The sequence below is a fragment of the Haematobia irritans genome, chromosome 5, assembly GCF_050003625.1.
Source record: "Haematobia irritans isolate KBUSLIRL chromosome 5, ASM5000362v1, whole genome shotgun sequence".
In the NCBI taxonomy this organism is placed as follows: Eukaryota; Metazoa; Arthropoda; class Insecta; order Diptera; family Muscidae; genus Haematobia; species Haematobia irritans.
In genome coordinates, this window is record NC_134401.1 from 175,829,841 (window position 1) to 175,852,693 (window position 22,853).

At 34.2% G+C, this 22,853-nt stretch overlaps 2 protein-coding genes across 12 annotated transcripts in view; both read left to right on the forward strand.

The window, feature by feature from the left end:
• The window catches only part of KCNQ (KCNQ potassium channel), an 82,781-nt gene that overhangs the window by 49,779 nt on the left and 10,149 nt on the right, over positions 1 to 22,853 (forward strand). For 2 of the 11 annotated variants that reach the window (XM_075313319.1, XM_075313322.1), the window contains exons 2-10: positions 13,692 to 13,877; positions 13,937 to 14,071; positions 16,083 to 16,165; positions 16,236 to 16,411; positions 16,489 to 16,614; positions 16,677 to 16,787; positions 16,856 to 17,043; positions 17,906 to 17,950; positions 20,019 to 20,212. In XM_075313319.1, coding sequence (XP_075169434.1) covers positions 13,741 to 13,877; positions 13,937 to 14,071; positions 16,083 to 16,165; positions 16,236 to 16,411; positions 16,489 to 16,614; positions 16,677 to 16,787; positions 16,856 to 17,043; positions 17,906 to 17,950; positions 20,019 to 20,212 — 1,195 coding nt within the window. In that variant the 5' untranslated portion in view covers positions 13,692 to 13,740. Of the gene's footprint in view, positions 1 to 13,166; positions 13,317 to 13,379; positions 13,559 to 13,691; positions 13,878 to 13,936; positions 14,072 to 16,082; positions 16,166 to 16,235; positions 16,412 to 16,488; positions 16,615 to 16,676; positions 16,788 to 16,855; positions 17,044 to 17,905; positions 17,951 to 19,988; positions 20,213 to 22,853 lie in introns of those variants that run through there. The other 9 variants (XM_075313320.1, XR_012723675.1, XM_075313316.1 and 6 more) reach the window with 9 other exon arrangements.
• mlt (tubulin folding cofactor E like protein mlt) lies at positions 3,495 to 7,153 on the forward strand. Its single transcript, XM_075313421.1, has 2 exons — positions 3,495 to 4,615; positions 4,675 to 7,153. The coding sequence occupies exon 2, from the start codon at positions 5,368 to 5,370 to the stop codon at positions 6,817 to 6,819; it is 1,452 nt and encodes a 483-aa protein (XP_075169536.1). The 5' UTR covers positions 3,495 to 4,615; positions 4,675 to 5,367; the 3' UTR covers positions 6,820 to 7,153.

The following is a 22,853-nucleotide window of genomic DNA, read 5'->3' on the forward strand; positions in this document are numbered from 1 at the left end:
CACTTTTAAGACATGTGTACCACAAAAAATATCTAGATATTGGTACTCTTCTGACAATAGCTTTAAAGTATAAAGGCTAATGTGCCCTGAAGTCATCTCGTAAATACAGTGCATTTGTTCGTTATTTTTATATAGAGGACCGGTGATAATCTTGCCTTTCTATAGTTGATGTACGCTTTAAGTCTTTAAAACTATAGACTATGCATTCAATAAATGGCGGCTTTCTATTATAAAATCTTTTGCAAAAATTTTAAACCTTTTACAGAGATTTCACAAACTAGCAATTTTCTTTAATCATACACCATAGTATGAATGCTTTATAGAGGAGATTAATCATTCGCCAACATGTTCGAGAACGCAACATCAGTCATACGCTCTTGGGCCATTGTTGCTAATGGACCCACTTACCACTTGTATGTATTATAGCCTTATCGTCTATTCACACCAAATGCATTTGGTCATCATGATGTTTTCACATATTGATAGTCAATACTTATATTTGATTAGATTTAAGAGAAGAATTATGATACCCTTGTAGTGCAAAGTGTTATTTTTGGATAGGGAGAAAACAACATTTTTACCGCAAACATGTTGTTTGCTCGCCAAACATATAATTGATACACAATGTCTACAAAACATGGTTGCGACAAACATGTTTTATGTGTATCGTTCAAAAATATCGTCCAATTAAAAAGTTGATTGAAGTTAGACATTTTTCAATTAAAAAATTAATTGGGTCACTTTTTAATCAAAATTTTTAATTTTTAAATCAAAAAACTAGTTAATACAATTAACTTTTTAATCAAACTCGGAAGATAAAATCAGTTTAAAAAAGTAATGGACATTTTTTTTAAATTTTTAAATAAAAAATTCTTTCAAAGGAGCAATTTTTTAATCAAACTAAAAACACAAAGTCAGATAAGAAAGTAATTGAAAATAGTTACGTTTTTATACCCTGCGCCACACTGTGGAACAGGGTATTATAAGTTAGTGCATATGTTTGCAACACCCAGAAGGAGACGAGATAGACACATGGTGTCTTTGGCAAAAATGCTCAGGGTGGGCTCTTGAGTCGATATAGCGATGTCCGTCTGTCCGTGAACACATTTTTGTAATCAAAGTCTATGTCGCAGTTTTAGTCCAATCGACTTCAAATTTGGCATAAGTATGTGTTTTGGTTCAGAATAGATCCCTATTGATTTTGGAAGAAATCGGTTCAGATTTAGATATATATACAGTTTGTCAAGAAAGTGTTTTGACAATGGGATAAAAATTATGTTTTGTTCCAAAATTAAATATAATGAAATTTTAAAAAAATATTTTATTATGTATTTTGCAAAGTATACATACGTACACAGAATTAAAAATTTAATAAAATATTTAATATTTCAATTATTTCTAGAATTTGAAATATTTGGCAATGTCAAAAGACTTTCTTGACATACTGTATTTCGCCCGATATGGACTTATATGGCCCCAGAAGCCAGAGTTTTACCCTAATTTGCTTAAAATTTTGCACAAGAAGAACAATTAGTACTATAGTCAAGTGTGCCAAATTTTATTGAAATCGGTTCAGATTTAGATATAGCTCCCATATATATCTTTCGCCCGATATGGACTAATACGGTCCCAGAAGCCAGAGTTTTACCCCAATTTGGTTGAAATTTTGCACAGGGAGTAGAATTAGCATTGTAGCTATGCGTGCCAAATTTAGTTGAAATCGGTTCCGATTTAGATATAGCTCCCATATATATCTTTTTCTGATTTCGACAAAAATGGTCAAAATACCAACATTTTCCTTGTAAAATCGCCACTGCTTAGTCGAAAAGTTGTAAAAATGACTCAAATTTTCCTAAACTTATAATGCATAATCTAATGCCAAATTTGGTTGAAATCGGTTCAGATTTAGATATAGCTCCCATATATAGCTTTCGTCCGATTTACACTCATACGACCACAGAGGCCAATTTTTTGCTCCGATTTAGATGAAATTTTGCACAGGGAGTAGAATTACCATTGTAGCTATGCGTGCCAAATTTGGTTGAAATCGGTTCAGATTTAGATATAGCTCCCATATATATGTTTTTCTGATTTCGACAAAAATGGTCAAAATACCAACATTTTCCTTGTAAAATCGCCACTGCTTAGTCGAAAAGTTGTAAAAATGACTCAAATTTTCCTAAACTTCTAATACATATATTTCGAGCGATAAATCATAAATAAACTTTTGCGAAGTTTCCTTAAAATTGCTTCAGATTTAAATGTTTCCCATATTTTTTACTAACATTGTGTTCCACCCTAGTGCATTAGCCGACTTAAATTTTGAGTCTATAGATTTTGTAGAAGTCTATCAAATTCTGTCCAGATCGAGTGATATTTAAATGTATGTATTTGGGACAAACCTTTATATGTAGCCCCAAACACATTTGACAGAAGTGATATGGTATCGATAATTTAGATCTACAAAGTGGTGCAGGGTACAATATAGTCGGCCCCGCCCGACTTTAGACTTTCCTTACTTGTTTAATTCAAAAATTGATTTTTACAATCAACATCAATTAAATGTTTAATTGTATCAATTAAACAACTAATGGAAATTTGCTAACGAAATCAATAAATTTTTTAATCAAGTACTTTTATGCCCGATTAAAACTGCGATTGTTACTATCATTGTCGTGATTGAAGACATTTCAATTAAAAAATTAATTTGATCAATTAATTTCGTGATTGAAAAAAATTTTTGTGTGTATGCATATGACGATAAAAATATGTTGTCAATAAAAAAACAACAAAAAGTAAAGCTATCGAATTTGCATAAAAAAATATAAAAAACGCTTACACGAACTAATCGTGGGTATAAACTTCAATGACCGTATACATAAATTCAATATGAACTAACGCAAAAGAAAATCTTCGAACGATTCCCCATATTAATAATAAGAATAAACTACAGCATGGTTACAATGGTAATGATTTGGCGCCAATGATTTTTTTCTTTTTCAGTCTTATTAGTTTGCTCCATTGTTTCTTTCAATAGAGAAAAAAGAAACTAAAAAGTCAAACTCAAAGCAAAAAAAAAATAAATTTAAAAATATAAGTTGAAAATAGTGTTAATGAATTTACACATTGTTACTCAGCCACCAATATCATTAAAGTGTTATGTGCAAAGCAAATTGTATAAAGGCCCCACTTATTCTACACCCAAACCTTTATAACATACCCCTCTGGCGAACTAGTCAATCGACACGACCTACACAAAATAGTCAACATACACCACAGTTCGCTGTTGTTTTGGTGCTCATTTCTACACCATGTGGGTTCTCACCAAAAGTTTTTGATTCACTACGTCTGAGCACTGAGCGCGCAAATGCCAGCACAAAAACAAAAAGCAACAAATTCAAATTCATCCAGCTGATACACAACAAGAAGAGCAGAGCAAGAACCATGTCCGCAGCAATTCCGAGAGCAGGCCCAAGTTGAACAAAGCGTACCACAAACGCTCACCGCCACCACTAAGCATACAGCACTCTAGAGTGGAGCAAATCAGTCAGACCATAATCAAACTAACAACGAAATACACGTAGCAAACGTTTAATTCCTAACTTACGGACGTAGGAGCAATCATTGTTTTTTTTCGGAGGCAGACCACCACACAAAACACTTTCCCGTCAAAGTTTCTTTGTTTGAAAAAGTTTCCAATAGTCAAGCACAGCAAACCAGCGTCGTCCGCCATACAGCGAATAAAAATTTTAATTCCGAGACGAGAACTCGCGAAAACAAAAAAAGGCAGCAAAAAAAAATTATTTAGTGCGCAATTAAAAGTAAACGCCAAAGCCAAACAAAAAAGTATCTCATCAACCTCCCAAATAGGTCCGTGAAACCATTTCGATATTGCGAATTATAATTGGGGGTCTTCAAATTGTGGCCAGCCATACCAAATACCAAGAAAGAAACAAAAAACAAAAGTGCAATTACATCACCCCATTGAAAAACCGTGGTCGCCGTCCCTCTGCACCATCATAATTCGAAAGCTATTGTTCATGGGATAATAAGGTTGAGGTTGTGGACACCCAAGGTGCTTCGTCAGGTCACATCGAGTGACCCATCGGAAAGGAGAATGCAAGGCAGTTGATATGTGAATTAAATTTTCGAGCAATAGACTCGTAAACCATTACAGGCAGCATAGGTCACAGTGGCCTCAATCCGACCCTACTACTATTTAGGTGCAAGGAGCAAGGAAGACTTTTCCAGAAACGGCTAGTGGGATTTTCCTTTATTCCAAACAATCGTTGGAAACGAAAACAATTTTATTGGCATCAATGCAATTTATTATTATTGTCCTGCTTTCATCTACCCAATGATTATCTGTCATCTAGATAACCGAAACGAAATCTCTTCAAAGTGACCCGATGCAACGACCATTGTTCCATTAGCATTGCAACAACAACCACTTAAAAGTGATATCAGGTATCCGTTAGTTCGCCGTAACCCCCCACGGGAAAGGAACAGGGAAAAGTAAGGAAATTTCAATTTGTCAACACAACGCAAAAAACGTCAGTCAACAATTGACAAGGGGTGACAGAGAGGCAGAGAGAGAGCGAGTGTCGTTAGAGCTGTAAGTCCAACATTTCATCAGTGAATTGGACGACTCATATGTTTTCATTGGCTTTTCAGCAAGCGACGAAGACGACAACGACTTACCACGATAGACGACAACAAAAAGAGAGACGTAAACAAAGCACCAAAACACAACAAAGAACCGAAAGAGAAAGCCAAACTTTCTGAGAGCAAGAGTACTACGTAGAATAGAGCAAGGTGAGAGCGAAGAAGACTTTTATGCAGTAAGAGGGGAAAGAGAGAACGTGTTGAAATAAAGGCAAACAATTGCATCCATCGATTTTCCAAAACCTCTTCGGAAGAAACAAACACCAACGGTTAGCCACGATAGACGACAACAAAAAGAGAGACGTAAACAAAGCACCAAAACACAACAAAGAACCGAAAGAGAAAGCCAAACTTTCTGAGAGCAAGAGTACTACGTAGAATAGAGCAAGGTGAGAGCGAAGAAGACTTTTATGCAGTAAGAGGGGAAAGAGAGAACGTGTTGAAATAAAGGCAAACAATTGCATCCATCGATTTTCCAAAACCTCTTCGGAAGAAACAAACACCAACGGTTAGTCGACTTGGCTTTGAATTGTCTTTGACTTCAATGCAAACATTGCAGCATTTCCATTTAGAGGCAACCACCATTACTACAACCTCCACCAACATCATCAGGCAGTTCCAACCATCAGAACAACACCAACAAAACCAAGTTGCACTCGGAATTACAACAAAGATTAAAGACAACGACTTTAGTTATCCAAGATGCCTTCACTTCTGGAAGCAATAGAACGCAAATATTTCTCCGATTGCGATGACAGCCAAGACATTACCATACAGGGAGACAAAGGCAAAGATGTGGACGGCGATGCCACTGCGGCTGGTGGAGGAGGTGGCACTGGCGAGCGATTGATTTCCATTTTTATACCAAGGCTAACGCCTCTGCAGTGCGTGCCTGAACTATTGGTGCTCAACGACTGTGACATTGATTGTGCCGGCGATTTCGAGAGTATCAAAGACAAATGTCGCCGCGTACGCGAACTTGACTTGGCCCAGAACAAGCTGCAGGATTGGCAAGAAGTCTTCCAGATTGTGGAGCATATGCCTCGCATTGAATTCCTGAACCTGAGCAAGAACAATCTTAGCAACCCCTTGTCCAAACTCACCGTGCCACCCATAACAAATCTACGAGGCATTGTCCTCAACGGCACCTACCTGAATTGGGAAAGCATCGATGTTCTGCTCGAGAACCTGCCAGTTTTGGAGGAGTTGCATTTAAGTTTGAACGACTACAAAGAAGTACTCATCGATACTGCCGACCTTGCCTCCGATCTAGAGAATAGTGATAACTGTAATTGCTGTGATGCCAAGGAGTCTTCCGAAGCAGGAAAATACAAAAAGATTCCACCCCACAAAGCCTTGAGAACACTACACTTTACTGGCAATCCCGTCGAGAAGTGGCCCGAAATATGTCGCCTTGGAAGAATATTTCCCTGCATGGAGAACTTGGTCCTAGCCGATTGTCCCATCAAGGCCATTGAATTCCCAGAACGCGATGAAAAGTCTAGCATCTGTGATGTGTCCGAGGATGAGTTGCCCCAGAAGCATTTTCCCAATTTGTTATTCCTGAACCTCAGCTATGCCTCAATCAACACATGGGAAGACATTGATCGTCTGGCCACATTTCCTAAACTGAAGAATCTGCGTGTCAAAAACTGGCCCTTGTGGGAACGTTTAGAATGCACCGAGCACGAGAGACGTCAACTCCTAATTGCCCGCCTGCCAAATGTTGCCATTTTAAATGGAGGCGGTGTAATAACTCCCGACGAACGAGAAGATGCCGAACGAGCCTTTATCCGCCACTACATGGACAAACCGGAAAGTGAACGACCTCAGAGGTATTTCGAACTCCAAGCCAAACACGGCAAGCTGGACCCTCTGGTGAATATCAACTTGAAGCCAGACAAGCGAGTGAAAATCATCCTAACCTATGGTGATAAATCGGAGACTCGCCTCGTGGACATCTATCGAACAGTGGCCGATCTGAAAGTGAAGCTGGAGAAAATCATCCCCCTGACCGCCAATAAAATGCGCCTTTACTATGTGGACCAAGACTACAAGGAATTCGGACCAGAGGAAATGCGTTATCCCAATAAGCTTTTGTACAGCTACAACATTCAAGCGGGTGACGAAATCATTGTCGATGAAAAGAAATAAGAGGTGGCACCTAAAAGCAGCTCAGACGAAGAGAAGAAGAGAAGCAGCTGTATCTTTTTAAGATATCTTAAGTATTGTATAACCCCCACCCCCCCATCCCCCTATACCCTTATCCATTTATATACAAATATAATTTTTTGTTAAATGTATTAATAATATACCACACAATACACATATACATTCACACACACACACACACACACTGATACATATACAATTTTATTCACTTTTGTAAATAGCTATCGTATTTATCGAAGTCCAAGCAAAACTACTAAAAATTTAAACCATCATGATGTGTAAATAAAATAAAATTGAAAATAATGATTATTAATAACACCATCGCCAGCATTACTATGAAACAATTGAGACAGTGGGATTGCTGTGACAGAGGTTAATGAATTTAACTCAGTATTAGCAAATTGCATAGAAGGGGAAGGAGATGGGCGAATGGGAGAGAAATAATGGGTGTTTGAATTTGGTGTAGGGAAATGCATTTTTGTGAAAACTTTTAGTAGTTTCTTTTATTTTTTTTCTTTCGATTTTTTATCTGTACGATATAATTCCTGAGATTCAAATTGGAATCCAATATTTGACATTTTCATAATTTACTGTAATTTTCACAAAGAATGAATTTTAGTTTTACTTTACTTTTTTAACTTAAAAATTAGACCATTAAATTTTCCAAAAAAAATTAATTTACAATGTTAATAAAAATGTTCATACAATTTTAATAAAATATGCGAATCATGCAAATTTATAAAATAATAAAGAATTTTAAAAAAATCGTATACATTTAAAATTGTCTATAAACATTTGAACTCTTTAAGAAGATTTCGCATTTAGATTTTTATTCTTTGTTTTCATTTTTATTAAAACATAATTTTTGTATGAAATAAGAAATTATACACAATTAAATTTTTTTCGCGATTGAAAACATTTGTTAGAAGGGTTTGCAGATTCACCTCTTTATGTTTATCGAAATGTTAATTTGTTCGCACTTACAGCAAAAAAAAAATGGAAGTTCTTCCTAAGTTATTACTTTCAATGTATATCCAAAAATGCTCTTCTATACTCAAAAAAGTGAGTGGCATTAAAGCCAATTTTTTGAAAAAGTTTTCTTGACTTTAACAATTCTTTTTAAAGTTAGTTAACTTAAAACTAAAAAAAAGGAGAAAATAAATGAAGTATAACGATTTACTAAGTTCGCGTCTCCCAAAAAATAGTTCAGAATCTCTTAAAATTTGTAAATTTTACCAATAATGAGTCCACCATGCATTTCTTATGGTACTAAAGACATTTTTGCAATTTTGAACTCCAAGTTTTTCCTTCAAACTTCGAAATTTTGTGAAAAGAAAAATAATTATATCAAATAATTTTTTTTGGAATTTGTCGAAATATATTTACTTATTTATGTGAAAACGGTGTGACATTACAGTTAAAATTTTCTACAATTAACCAAAACTTTCCTTAATTAACCAACATTTTACTTTCTAGCGGGGTCACTACGTTTTAATGGAGAGATGGACTTATTTTAACTTCACAATAAATTTTCCCCATTTTACCGGGTATAAAACACATCAAGGACAAATAAAATAATGGAAATTTAAACAAATATTTGAATACCATTTCTCGGCAATATTTTTTAGTATTATTCATTAGTTTTTTTTTTTAGAAAATTTAAGTTTTTTTATTTTAATGGAATTTTATTTCTCATATAAAATTGATTTTTTTTCACAGAAATCATTGAAGTTGTTATAGAAATTGTTATAAGAAAAATTATATTACAATGACAATTATGCGTTATTTTTTTTTTTTTAATAAACTGTTAGTCATAAACCAGTTATCTTAAAGTGGATATTTAAACAAGTTGAAGTGTAATCAGACGCAAGTATTCCAATTGTAGATAAGTTTTCCAGAAGGAAACAAATAAAGAGGGAACGATACACATTGTGCATAAAAATTATTGATTAAATTGTACATCTACAACAACAAAAGGTTGAGTGTTTTAAGATCGATCACTCTTCAACTTGTATTCGACTTTTTTTAATCGTATAATAGAAATATTCTATATGCAGGAGTACGCTATGTTTTGTCATTTTTTTAATTGAAATTTATAAAAGCAATGAAATGTTATCATTCAAAAAATATTTATTTAAGCATGTCAGAGAAGAACATAGTTGGGAATTCCCTCACATTCGCATTTCCATGATATTCTATTCAACTGAATGTACAATTTGCAAATTCGTGTGAAATTATTGCGAGGTTTTTGCATACGCCACCCCATGGATCCAATAGAGATATCTTTTTAATACCCGCAAGCACCCCGAATTCGGCCCTCAAGAGGCATGGCCCACTTGTCCCACTTAGATTTGTATGTGCGACCATATTTGTTTTTTGTTTAGTTTACAGCAAATTTATGAATTCACTTTCCTCTTTTTCTTATATACTACATGTAGAGGCATGTTTGTTTATTTATTATTATTACACTGAAAAAAATGCCTCTTATTCAAGATAATATATTAAGCAAACATTTGTCATAAGATATTTCATTATTTTTGTAAAGACTCCGACCGGTCCTGTTTGCCTTTGAAGAAATCTCCCATTTGCCTTTTAAGAAATTTCTTCGATGACCAGAGAAAACTTCGTTTACATAAATTTTAATTTTAGAAAAAAATCGCAATTTCTTTGCGTGTATATTATTAGATGAGATACTAATTGTTGATTATTAACACATTCAAATAAACATCATGCAAATAAAGGAGTTTATGGGCAAATATGAGCCATCAATAATTGCCTTATTGGTCGAAACTGATTGAGAAAACATGAAGCATCAAAATTCAAAGTTAATGACTAATAGACAGCTTTAACAAAACAAACAAATTATCATAAGAGTAAAAATTTTAATGCCATGGAATTGTGAACAAATAAATAAATCCATTGTATCTCTACTGCCTTACTGCCCCGACAATTAGAGATTTAATAAATAAATTTATCTCCCATATTAATTTGAAATGTTAAGCATGAATAAAACATTTGAAATCAATACAAGAGCAGCACGATCAATTAACCATAAAAAGACAATCGTTGCCATCTGGTTTAGTTATTTTAGTACGGAATTTTCTATATCGACAACCTTATTCCGGAGATTTCTTTTTGTACGTAGCGTATAAAGAGACGGTTGATATTAAAATTTTACTAAGGTTTGTGTGGTATGTGTGACATATTAGATGAAGTTGAAAATACAAAATAGATTTGAGAAATACGTAGATTTTGAAAATTAGAACATTATATATGGAATATGTTATTATCATTCACTATTTTATTTCATTTAGATTTTTTCAAAATAATAATACAAAGAATTAATTTCATTCATATTACGCTCGAAATCTACAAAAAGTGGATTTGAAATCTCTTCTTTATAAGGCAAATGACAGGTGAAATCTAGTTAAAATGGTTTTTGGAAGTGTAAATATCTCAATGAATGAGTAGGCTTATGGTTTATTAAATTGCATACTAACATTACAATATATTCATTCCCTTCGATATAATGTGGGACATGAGGCCCATATCAACTACAATTAATTTGAATGTAGAACTAACTTTGCAAAGATTTGCCATTAACTTAAATCCATTACAATCCAACCATCGTAACTGACAACAACCAAACAAATGAAGGTGGTAAAGACAAAAGTGATAACTGTAGTTAGTCATCAGGCCACAGTGAAAATTCATGAATAATAGGTTGGATCGGCAACAAAAATATAGTAACCAAGAAAAAAAAAATACATTATGAACATGGTCCAGTATTGTAACATAGGTTAGGTTGGTTGTGGCTATGCAGCAATCCCTCGATTTACGTCGCCTCGGTTTACGTTGTTTCGATTTACGTCGTTAAATTTTTTTGTTCCATCTTACTTCGACTTACGTCGTCTATTTTTTTTTTTTTGTTCCATCCAACTTCGTTTTGCGACACCATTCGATTTACGCCGCCTCAGTTGTTTACAATTTACAAGTAAAAGCAGGGGAATACCAGTTTTCAACTCTGTACACTTTTAGCATTTGATTTATTTTTATACGTGTGTAGCTTTTCAATCATGAATGCATTATTGTTTTGATTCTCGAACACAGCGGACTTAGGAGTAAGTATGAACAATTTTTAGTTCGGTTTACGTTGTTTCGATTAACGTCGTCAAATTCTAGAACCAACCACGACGTAAATCGAGGTATTACTGTCTAGTGTTTTGGTACAGATACAGATAACTTGAAATGAAAAGTACATTGCAGGGATGGAAAATACAATTTCTAAGAAAGTACAAAAAAGGTATTTTTTGAGCGAAAAAGTACTTCCCACTAATTTCAACAAAATTCCATTGGAAGATTATTCTATAGAAATAAAATGTTGACAAAATTTTCTATAGAAATAATATTTTCGCAAAATTTTTTATAGAAATAAAATTTTGACAAAAATTTTTATAGAAATAAACTTTGTGACAAAATTTTCCATACAAAAAATTTTGACAAAATTTTCTATAAAAATAAAATTTTGACAAAATTTTCTATAGAAAAAAATTGACAAAATTTTCTATAGAAACAAAGACTTTCTCAAAATATTAAAATATTTTGTCAAAACCATTGTACCATAAATCTGATATCAGCGCAAAAATGTCTACACAATGGTACTAAATCATTCGCGGGGGTACTACGGTACTGAACTGGGTGAAAAAGTTTTGAAAAAAGTGCTATAGTACTGAATTTTCCATCCCTGGTACATTGTGTTAGGAAGGGTGGCGAAATACTCTCTTATTACTGGATGCTGCTCGATTGTACATTAAACTAATGATAAGGGATCTCATTTTTTTGACACAGTATGTGTGGAACCTCCTAGTTAATCATTTGGAACATAAAAAAATGTCAACAAATTAGTTCAGATTACGACAAAGCCCCCACACCCAGAGAAGAAGTATGATCACCTCGTAAAGCAAAATGTTATGAATGAACACGTTTGTCCGCAAACATACTATTTTCTCGGACATTATGATCTGATTTCGATAACCATTTTATTTTTGGTGAGAAAACAAGATATTTGGGGCCATATATTTCATGTTCCCTTTCCAGGTATAACATTTTGCTCTAAGAGGTGATCGTATTCCTGCTCTGCGTGTATAATATAGTCGAAAAACTAGAAGATTATTTTCCAGATCGGTCTATGTGGAGACTATATAAAAATTCGTTACCGAAAATGGTACCGAAAGAATATTAAATTGCCAAATTCAGGAAAATGAGATGAACTGTGACACGAATAAAAATTGCTCTCATGTCAAATATTTTACTCATTTCGTTCCACTGTGCCCGAATATGATTGAAATCAATACAAAACTTAATTTAACACGGATTTCTTTTTACGTTGAAGATAAAGATATTATTTTACGCATTTAGCCAATGCAACAATTAATGAGAAATAGTCCCATGTTCTGGTTTACTAATTCGCAAAACGCAAAATTTTAATTTTTCAATAACTTCTGAACCATTCCACTTGTTACCAAGAAATTTCTTGTGATTAAATTCCTTATCGATAAGAACAGTGTGTAACAATTTCGTGTTATAAATAATTGTAGTTGCAAAAATAAAGTAAGTGAAAAAAATTGCGTTTTGCGAATTCGTAAACCGGGGTTTACGAAATGAAATGTTTTATTTCAATTTTAACTATAAAAATTTTTTAAAATATTATGAATACACACATTTATAGGTCACCCTGTATGTGAACTGATTACAATTAAATTGGCCCATGTACTTGACACAGTAGACGACGATGGTAACTTAGTTAGTGTTGTTGCCAACACAACATGGCCATTCATTCATGCAATAGCCGAACTCTCATTCATTTGAGCCATGTCTCCGGCAATGTCATTATTAGCGAAACGAACGGCCGATATCGGCGATGGCAATCGTGACAAAATTGCCAAATGAATGATTACTCTTGTCTTCATTTGTTTGCTCTTATTTATGTTGGAAAAACGATGGTTTCTCACCACTTATCCTTATCTTTAGTACATACAAATCGGGGTATGTGTGTGAGTGTGTAAGCAAAGTGTGCAATGGAAGTTTGCAAGGGAGGTATGTGTGTTTGTGTATGTGCTTGTGAATGAGCGTTTAAATCGAATTTAGCTATCATGATCACTAGAACGAAACAACAACAAAACATTCGTAACGGTGGTCATGTATCTGCATATAATTCACCGATAATGCCCAATCATTTGTACCTTAGACGAGCTAGTATGCCTCAAAATGTTGGAGAGTAAATTCAGAAGAAACCAAAACAATGACACTGTTTGTCTCGGAGGAGTTTTCGTTGGTTCTCGAAGCACCCGTCGATCGTCACAAACTTCGCTAAACTAAAGGGGTTTGCTAAAGAAACAACACGAAACGCACCAATAGTCTCACCGATAGTCTTGTGGTGGCACTTATAAAGGTTTACCAAAAGAGTGAAACGGGAACGGGTAAGGGGATTTTTTTTTTGTAGGAATCCACATCTAAATTTTAACAACCATTGTGACGAATGTGACACTTGTGATTTGTGATTCAAATGTGTAAGACGTCATTGACAAGACCTACGGAGCTTTGATTATAGACAAGGCAATTGTTTTTACAAATAGGTCGACCCTTTAGTGGGTAGGATTATTTGGAAAATGGATCCCGACAATGATCCCATTATGTTTTATCAAAAAACATTTGAGCTAAGGCAAGAAGGACATTGTTAACAGCCAAAAATAAAATACTAAACTACTCCTTAATATGAACTTGTTGTTGTTGTTGATACCTCTTGAAGCCGAAGAGTTTTTTTTAATATTTAAGTTTTTGTATCCGATTTACAGGTCATGTAAGCTCATTTCACCTCTCTCGGAACGTTTAGCTCAACCGCGAATGTCGCTACTGGGGAAACCTATCAACTACAATCGCGGCAGCCGCCGTGATGCGCGGTACAGAAGACTGCAGAGTCGTGTCTACAATTTCCTGGAACGACCCAGGGGATTACCGGCTGTTCTGTACCACGTGATGGTGTAAGTATCAGCCCACATTCATTTGAGATCCTTATGGTAATTTTTGTCTTTGTTTTCAGTTTTCTCATGGTCTTCACCTGCCTTGTTTTGAGCGTATTCTCAACGATCAAAGAGTACGAGGACGACGCTTTGAAAATATTATTTAGGATGGAATTATTAGTTGTTATTTGGTTCACAATGGAATTTTTCTTACGGTAAGTATCGTCATCGATCGCATAACCAATTATTCATTCAAGTGACATAGTTTGCTCTTAAGAGTGTCAATGTCTAACAGTTTACCAGTGAATAATTATGAAATATTCGATCAATCTTCAAAAACAAAAAAAAAATCCTCTAATCTCAATTAAAAATCACAGCGAAATTTAAATTCTTTAGATAAACTTTGTTACCTCTATTGAAAAATGATTTTATGGAAGTGTGAAATATTTAGCCATAATGCGTCAATTGGCAAATAGATCAATAAAAGTTTGTTGAAATTTGGCACCACTCCCCCATTGTATTAAGGAGGCAACAGTGTGAAGCAAAATCAAGTGTACCGTAGATTATTCGTATTTGAATTGTATATTGAAATTTGTATAATTTATTTGGAGTTTAATAAACTTTAATTGCATGGAAATATACCAATGCTAGCTGTTCGTAATTCGTTCTATCCTTTATTTCTATCCAACCTATATGCCAAATTTTAAAAACGAATTTTTATACTTAAGGATCGAATTCGAAATGGCAGAGAACCGGCAGGATATGCTTCATATAGGTACCATACCGGTGTACTAGAAAGGGAGTAAAGCGGAAACAAAGTATTTAAAGTGTATAACAAGCTGAATTCTACCTTGAGGACCTAGATAGTCAAGGAAACCATTTACATTGGGGCATTTACAGGGGGACTATACCATGTTTCAGAACGAGAAGAAAAGATCCCATCTTCTTATGACGGAATGGAAACATTATCTCAAATATTATTCACACTAGAAGAGAAACTCTTGCCATACTATTTTCTCTGCTAGACACTAGGCAGTATACTGTCAATTACTTTTAACACAATTTATGTGATATTTTTAAATAATATTTTACATGCAACTTTTATACATTCGCTACCGTAAAACGTTTGCTAAATTACAAATTCTTTCACGTATTTCATTATTTGGACATTTCATATTTCTCGGTCAATAGTTTTGTTAGCAGAGGTTTGAGAAGCAAGCTTGTGTCGCAGTCACCTCAATTGTAATTTTAATTATTGCTATTGACAATTTTATATCTGACAAGCGAATAAAATAGTTAAAAATCCATAGAAAAGTAACTACGTTCGTTCTTCAATATCAGAGGGTTCACTGTGCATATGCCACATTATCTCAAATTGTTATGGGTAGAATAATCAGTTGTAAAAAAAATCATTTGCCCTTTTGTTTTCCAGCAAAATATCTTTACTAATGGTAATGAAGAAAAAAAAATAAATTTTTTTGTTGAATCGAAAAACCTGGATTGTATACCAAAACAAAGATCATTTCAATGGAGAATATATCTATTTTCGGGGAAAAATTATGGGCGTATTAAAATGAGTTTAAACAGCGTTTATTTTAGTAAGATTATTGCCCCAATTCAACAGTCAAATTTTCAGATACATCGTTTTAGTCAATTGAGGTCCTCTAAATTAAAAAGTCTTTGACATTGGGCTTTATCAGGTTGTGAATGGGATAACAGATATCTTCAAAATAAAATTCACAATCATTCATATTTTTAGTTTTCTATCATCCATGAGATTACTGATAGTCACAAATAGTTTTCAACAGTTATTGAGGTTTATTTACATTTAAAACTATTGTGGCTTTTCAGTCCATATATGGCCGGACTTGTCCAATGTTTACGCATTGAAATTTGTCCGAAACACCAATTAAACCGATTGAATTGAAGCAGACAATTTGTCATTAAATAAACTTTTTATTAAAAATTTTAAAATTTAAAACTATTTTTACTGTAGAGATACCCATTGAGTGGACAGTCTTTTTGTATCACAATGGAAATACAGTGAAACCTCTGAGAAAATTTGTCCACTTATGAAAGGTGTATTTTAATATGGTAACATAGCAAACGTCTCACAAAAGTTGTCCACTTTCGAAAGATGGCCGCTTTTCAGAGTGTCCAAGATTGAAAGGTTTCACTGAATATAATAAAATAATATATGTAATTTCTCCCCTTTCTCCTTTTCAGGCTGTGGTCATCCGGTTGTCGGTCACGATACCAAGGATGTGTTGGTCGTCTAAAATTTGTAAAACGACCATTTTGTATTATAGGTAAATAAATGATGCCGGATATCGAATCGCCTGGATTGACATCAATATCATCACTTTGTTACTTTTGCAGATATTATTACTATAGTTGCTTCCGTAGTTGTATTAGGAATGGGGACTTCGGGCCAAGTATTTGCCACAAGTGCCCTAAGAGGATTACGCTTTTTCCAAATCTTAAGAATGGTACGCATGGATCGCCGTGGTGGTACATGGAAACTACTGGGCAGTGTAGTATACGCACACAGACAAGTGAGTATGGGAACCCTACAGTCCATTGCTTATGTCCACTGGATTTAATATGGTTCTTCTCTGGTTGTTGATTTTAGGAACTTATTACCACTATGTACATTGGATTCCTAGGCCTTATATTTGCATCGTTTCTGGTGTATCTGATGGAAAAAGATGTCAATGATAAATTCAGTAATTTTGCACAAGCCCTTTGGTGGGGAGTGGTAAGTCATGACTACGCATTATTCGGCAGGCTCAGGCGATTGTTTATTATTCTCCACTTTAGATTACCCTGTGTACAGTAGGCTATGGAGACATGGTTCCGGAGACTTGGCAAGGTAAACTTATAGCATCATTTTGTGCATTATTGGGCATATCATTCTTCGCCTTGCCAGCGGTAAGTTAATGAAGCAAATAGATTTCGCTCTAAAAAGATGCCACTTCCTCCAATTTATGTCTCATTAGGGTATTCTTGGCAGTGGATTTGCTTTGAAGGTGCAACAGCAACAGAGGCAAAAACACATGATACGAAGACGTCAGCCTGCTGCCTCACTTATACAGGCTCTATGGCGCTGCTATGCAGCCGATGAGCATTCAATATCGGTAGCCACATGGAAGATACACCAAGTCGCTTTACCTAGTCCACCAGCCTCGTAAGTATCAAACCCAACGCCCAGTTACATTGCAAACATACATACTGTGTACGCGACATTATAACAAAACCAACAACAAAAAAGTGAATAATCGATTTAGAAAACGATCGATCGATCAATCAATCGATCATTCAATCATGATACCAACAAGCAAGCCATGGCCCAAGTGATCACTCAATCATATGCAGTTGGTGGTTTGTGTCGCCTATGTGTCTAGCATCAGGTATGTTAGGGGTTTCTTCTTTTCAAAATATTTTTCTCTCACGCTAAAGCTTTTGGCCAATTTTTTTTCTGAACTCTGAATTCTCAACACTTTGTCTTTATTATGCGCTCTCTCTGAATCTGGGCTCTCTCTCAAATATTTCAGAACACTATAGAGAGAGCATTAGATACTCTAGCTGGAGTGTTTTGTGGTGAGGGAGCATAAGCATTGAATGTGACTATCACATCTCTCTCTCCCTTTACCCTATAGGAACTCCATGCATAATACTCTCGCCAGAGTATGTAATTTTGAATAAATGAAATTAATCTTAAACATTGATTTCCAGCCCTGTACTCAAGCGAAAAATACTTCGAAAAGATTTCACTGGCCAGAGGTTCTCTCTCCCGGGGACGAAGAAATGTATATCAAGCATTCTCTCTCTCTCTTTCTTATCCACTCTTGGCCGGACATTGTGAATGTCTCTATGTGCGTGTATGTGTGTGTGCGTGTCTGAGTGTATACATCATCGCAAGGGTTTTGTGTCATTGTTTAACCAAAAATGCGACAATTCTCTCATTTATTTATCTTTCTGTCTCTTAGAAAGCGACAACCAATAACTTTTTGTTTTATTTTTATCTTTTGGTTTCTCGATTTTTTCAGTTCTGAGTATTGGGATAGACTGTTTAAGAGTTTAATTGAATCTAGGTAAACCACAACGATTGCATTTCCAACTCACACACGTTCTCGCCAGTACTATTTTTTTCCTAAGAAAATACTCTCGCCTTCACCCTTTTGTATCTCTATTGTTGTTGTTTTCTTTTATTACCTGCTTTTGTCGAATCCATGCGATAATCCGCTAAAAACTTTATACGGCCAAGGATTCTTCAGCTCCATTCAAACGCTAAGCAAACAGTACAATTTTGTATCCACCAGCCAATCAATCGATCAAAACAATGTTCCAATATCATATCAAAATCTCACCCATTTCTCTTTCGGCTTTTTGTATGGTCAAGCGAAAAGCAATCGACACTATTGCACCAAAGGCCCTTTTCTTTATTATACAAAAAAAAAAAAACAAAACTCTACAATATTAATAAAAAAAACCAACACCACCACCATAAACCAGAGTGCACCTCTTCAATATTTCAATACAGATATTAATCATCTACGACCATCGCCAATAGACCCATAAATTGATCAAAATGACGAGCCTTTTCTATATTACGACCTTAAGAGAACATCAGCTACTTCGTAAGACCATAAATGGCGAATCTTATGATCTTGCATTAAGGAAACTATCCATTCCAACGACACACGTTTTCCTCCTACGTTGAATGTCGCCTCTCTTAGAAATAAAACAATTCGTCAGTAGTATAAAAGAAATAGGGAAAAATTATACTAACTGATTTCTTCGCATAAAAGAAAACTTAAAAATTTGGATTTTTTTAGATGCTGACTCAGGTTCTCATTAAGAGACTGTTAGAAATTATAAAGTGATGTCTTCAGATCTCAAGTGTCCTCGGTAGGTCAGACTGTATGTGGGAGCCATATGAGCATATGTTAGAAATTTAGTGATTAAAATACAAGATTCCCGATTGCTAATAAAAATTTTGGCTTCTAAATAGATTAAAACAATCGCTAGGAATAATGGTATATACGAACGTCTAACCTTTCTTCGGAACATCTGTTTTTGGTGCTCAAGAGACAATATCCGGAAATTGCTTTATAGGGGTTCACACAGCAAAAACTAAATTAATATTCAAAACACATTCAAACAATTACAATTCCGTGTCTTCCAAAACCCAATTATAAAGATGAAAATTTGCGTGCTTTAATGTAAAATGCGTGGATTTGCCAATATGGCCAATAGCAAAAATCAAATAAAACACACACTCAAAAAATATTTTTTTTGTCTTCAATCACGAAATTAATTAATCCAATTAATTTTTAATTGAAATGTCTTCAATCACAGAAATGAAAGCATCAATCACCAAAGTCAATTAAAAAATAAATTGATCTAATTAAAAATTAATTGATACAAACAAAAATTAATTGAATCCATAAAATTTTTTAATTGAATATTTTTTAAAACTCAATCAATATTTTAATGGGAAAAATGTTCGTGATATTTATTTTCTGTGCATGATTCCAGATTTCTAAAAAATTACAATGATCAAAATATATTAAATTGGGGAAATAGTCAGAATATCAATTTAAATGGGCTCAATCTACGTACTGATGAGACAATATCCGGAGATTACTCTATATAGCAGTTTTGTGTATTTCCAGACCCAATTATATTTGTGAAAGACCACTACATAATAATATCGCTTGCAGAACGAAGGCCCGAAATTTCCCATTGGTTATGGTACATCTAGTCAATCTCTAATAATCGAAAAATGTAGAATTTATTAATGATATTGTAGTTAAAATTTCCCCATAGTTCATTCGTAAAAAAGATAGATGATATGGTAAAAACAACATCGGACGATAAGAAATTACTCATAATGCTTTAGACATGCTAGATTTAAAACCAACATACCTACCATACATACATTTTGAACAAGAACAATCATTATCGAAAAGTTGATTTGTATTCTCCTCTGTCCGATTAGAACATCCCAGATAGGATGAATTGTAATCAACTTTACGAGAATTGCTTATACAATAGCCTACTCCCATTTGCCTGAATACATACATTCCCATACTAATCTTAAAACATTTTCTAACCCGGTTTCTATTGGTCATTTATGGCAACACATCACCATCGCAGGAGAGCTTCATCTAGTTTTAAGCACAACGCCTCATTTGTGGCCCGCCTTCCTACCATAAGACGCCACAAGCCACCACCCTCGACACAATCGCCCGGTGGTGATAGTCTCAGTGTGAAAACTGCAGTGGCCACCAATCGTGTCTCCCGCTATACCCGCAATCTGCGTGATATGAATCAATCTGTGGAAAATCTTGGTGAGTATTCCATCCCCTAATCTAGACAATTTGCGATCTTAGCGTACGTGCATGTTATTTTTCTATCTCGCTTACTTTCTTCTTTTATTTTACGCTTAAATTTTATCAAAAAAAAGAAAATGAAATTTATAATAAGATTAACTATTTACCACAGCTATTGGAGGCCTTCTACATGCGAGCCATGTGGTCCAAGCCAGGGATCGATCACGAAGGTCTATGGCTTTAACATTTTTGTAAAAGTATCAATTTAAATGTATATATATGACCAAGGGTCACATGGGTTATGGGGGGCCTCCAAAATATAATACCAATGAACAAATAAAAAACGATAATCGTATCAATATTTTTCCATCTTTCTACAAAAACACCGACCGCACTCATTTCCAAAGGTTTGTCTCGATGAAAATTTCCCTCGAAGGAAACAAACAACAAAATTGATGAGCCTACACTGACAAAAATATTTACGTGATATTAAAGATTACGCAACTTCAATTTCAGGATGCGCAATTTACACACTATTAAGGACAAATTTCTTTAAAAGAAATTTGTTTTGTTTTTTAAATTTAGGACACACAGTTTGAAAATTTGCGTCCCTTCGTTAAAGTTGCATGTCTTTAAACTAAGACAAATTTTCCTTAAAGTAAAGAAACACAGTTTTGATATAAACAAATCGTCCTTAAATTAACTGAAATATTGAATCTTTAGATTTGAGATAAAAACGCTTCAAATGTAGTCTAAGACTTATTTTGAGAATTTAGCATAGTTGGTTTAAAGTTTTTTTGGAATTAAGAACATGTTTTTTACTTCGAAGTATCCGTCATAATTTGGATTTTTAAACTGGCATTTTGTTGTATGTGAATAGCTTTATTAATATACCGGAAAAATACAATGAAATGACCTTCGTTAAAGGAAGGTCAAAATCTTTGGATCCAAGTACATTTTCTTTTGAATGTATTCTATGGCAAAAGGAAAACTTAAAGCGATATAAGGCGTGCCTTAACGGGGATAACTATCGGTAGAACTTTATCGGTTTATCACATTCTATCTAGGGCCCATATTGGCAAATATTCAATGAGAACCAACAACTGTTGGGTCCAAAGTATTTATGTGAACATGGAAAATTATTTCTTCTCCGTCTACCCTTTTCTGTTCATCCTAAATAATTCATGTGTACCCATTCACGTATGATAAATACAATGAGGACATTGCTCATACGCACCATGTGCAGGGGCTCATACTAAAGTTCTGCACAAGCATATTTGAACTGCTATAACTGAAAATGCTGTGGAACATGAATCGTTATGTTATATTTTGACAAAACAAAGCGTTGACGTTCTAAATGTCCTAAAATACACTCAAAAAAAAGTGAACTCTCTATTTCACTAAAGCCAATTTAACTTTATTTTAGTTCATAGAATTATAATGTTTGGAGAAAGTTTTCTTTACTTTAATAATTTTTTGTGTACGTTAGTTAAATTTCTTTAAATTTGTAAATTTTACCAAAAATGCGTCCATCATGAACTTCCTATGTCACTAAAGATATTCTTGCAATTTTGAACTCCAAGTTTTTCCTTCAAACTACAAAATTTTCTTTAACAAGTGAAAAAACTTAGTTATGTCTAATAAATTTTCTTGAATTTGTCGAAAAATATTTACTAATTTTTATGACATCGGCGTGATGCCAACGTTTGTAATACTGTTTAGTTAAAATTTTCTACAAATATTCAAAATTTTCTAAAATGAACCGAAAGTTTTCTTCCTGGTGGGTTCACTGTTTTTTCAGTGTAGTTGAAGCCAATTGAAAATGGTTTCAAGGCAAAGATAATAGTGTGAAGAATATGTTCAATTGGCAGCTGATATTTTTTTTTTAACATTGACTGTACTAGGTCCCGATTTGTTGTTTACGCATTGGGTTCGACTTATATTAAAATAAAATTACGAGCAGGAAACAACTTAGAACAAGCAAAAATATCTTTTTATTTACTAGTTAACATTGTTTTTTATGTAAAAAATTGAGTTTTTCATAAAAAAGATTGTTAGTAAAAAAATCCGAAGTATGGAGGAATAGTGAAACGACCGGTTTGGGACCAGTCCCATGCACTGAAGGGAATGTATTATTTTTTTTGTTCACTCCTCCTCTTTCTTCGATATATGAAATTTCTTTAGAAAAAAGAAAGAAAAAACAAGTTCTCATACAAAAGCGAAATTGAGTACTCAAATTTATTTCAAATTTCCTAGGTCATTCATTACAATTAAACTGAAATCTATAGCAGCAACTTAATTTTCTTGTGAATTTTCATCAAGACAAGCCCTAGGAATTAGAGAAGAAAAAGAAACAAAATGAAAACATACTTGTAAATATAATACAAAAATTTATACAAATTATATTCAGTTAGCTCAGTTACATTAAGTTCGGGATGCCAACCGGGTAGATGTGTGTGTGTATGTGTGTGGAATTATGGACGGAGTCGTAAGGCCCGCCATATATCCAGGAAAAACCCTATAGGACATTTGCATGAATCTGATGAGGCAGAGGAAGCAAGTGTTAAGACAATTATGAAAAATCAAATCCAGACATGAAATGATCTCCTACTCCAGGTCAAGTTAAATACAAAACATAAAATTGATTTAAAATTAAACA

What these genes read in the sequence shown, in the direction of transcription:
- mlt (XM_075313421.1), top strand. Translation starts at nt 5,368, where the DNA reads ATGCCTTCACTTCTGGAAGCAATAGAACGCAAATATTTCTCCGATTGC.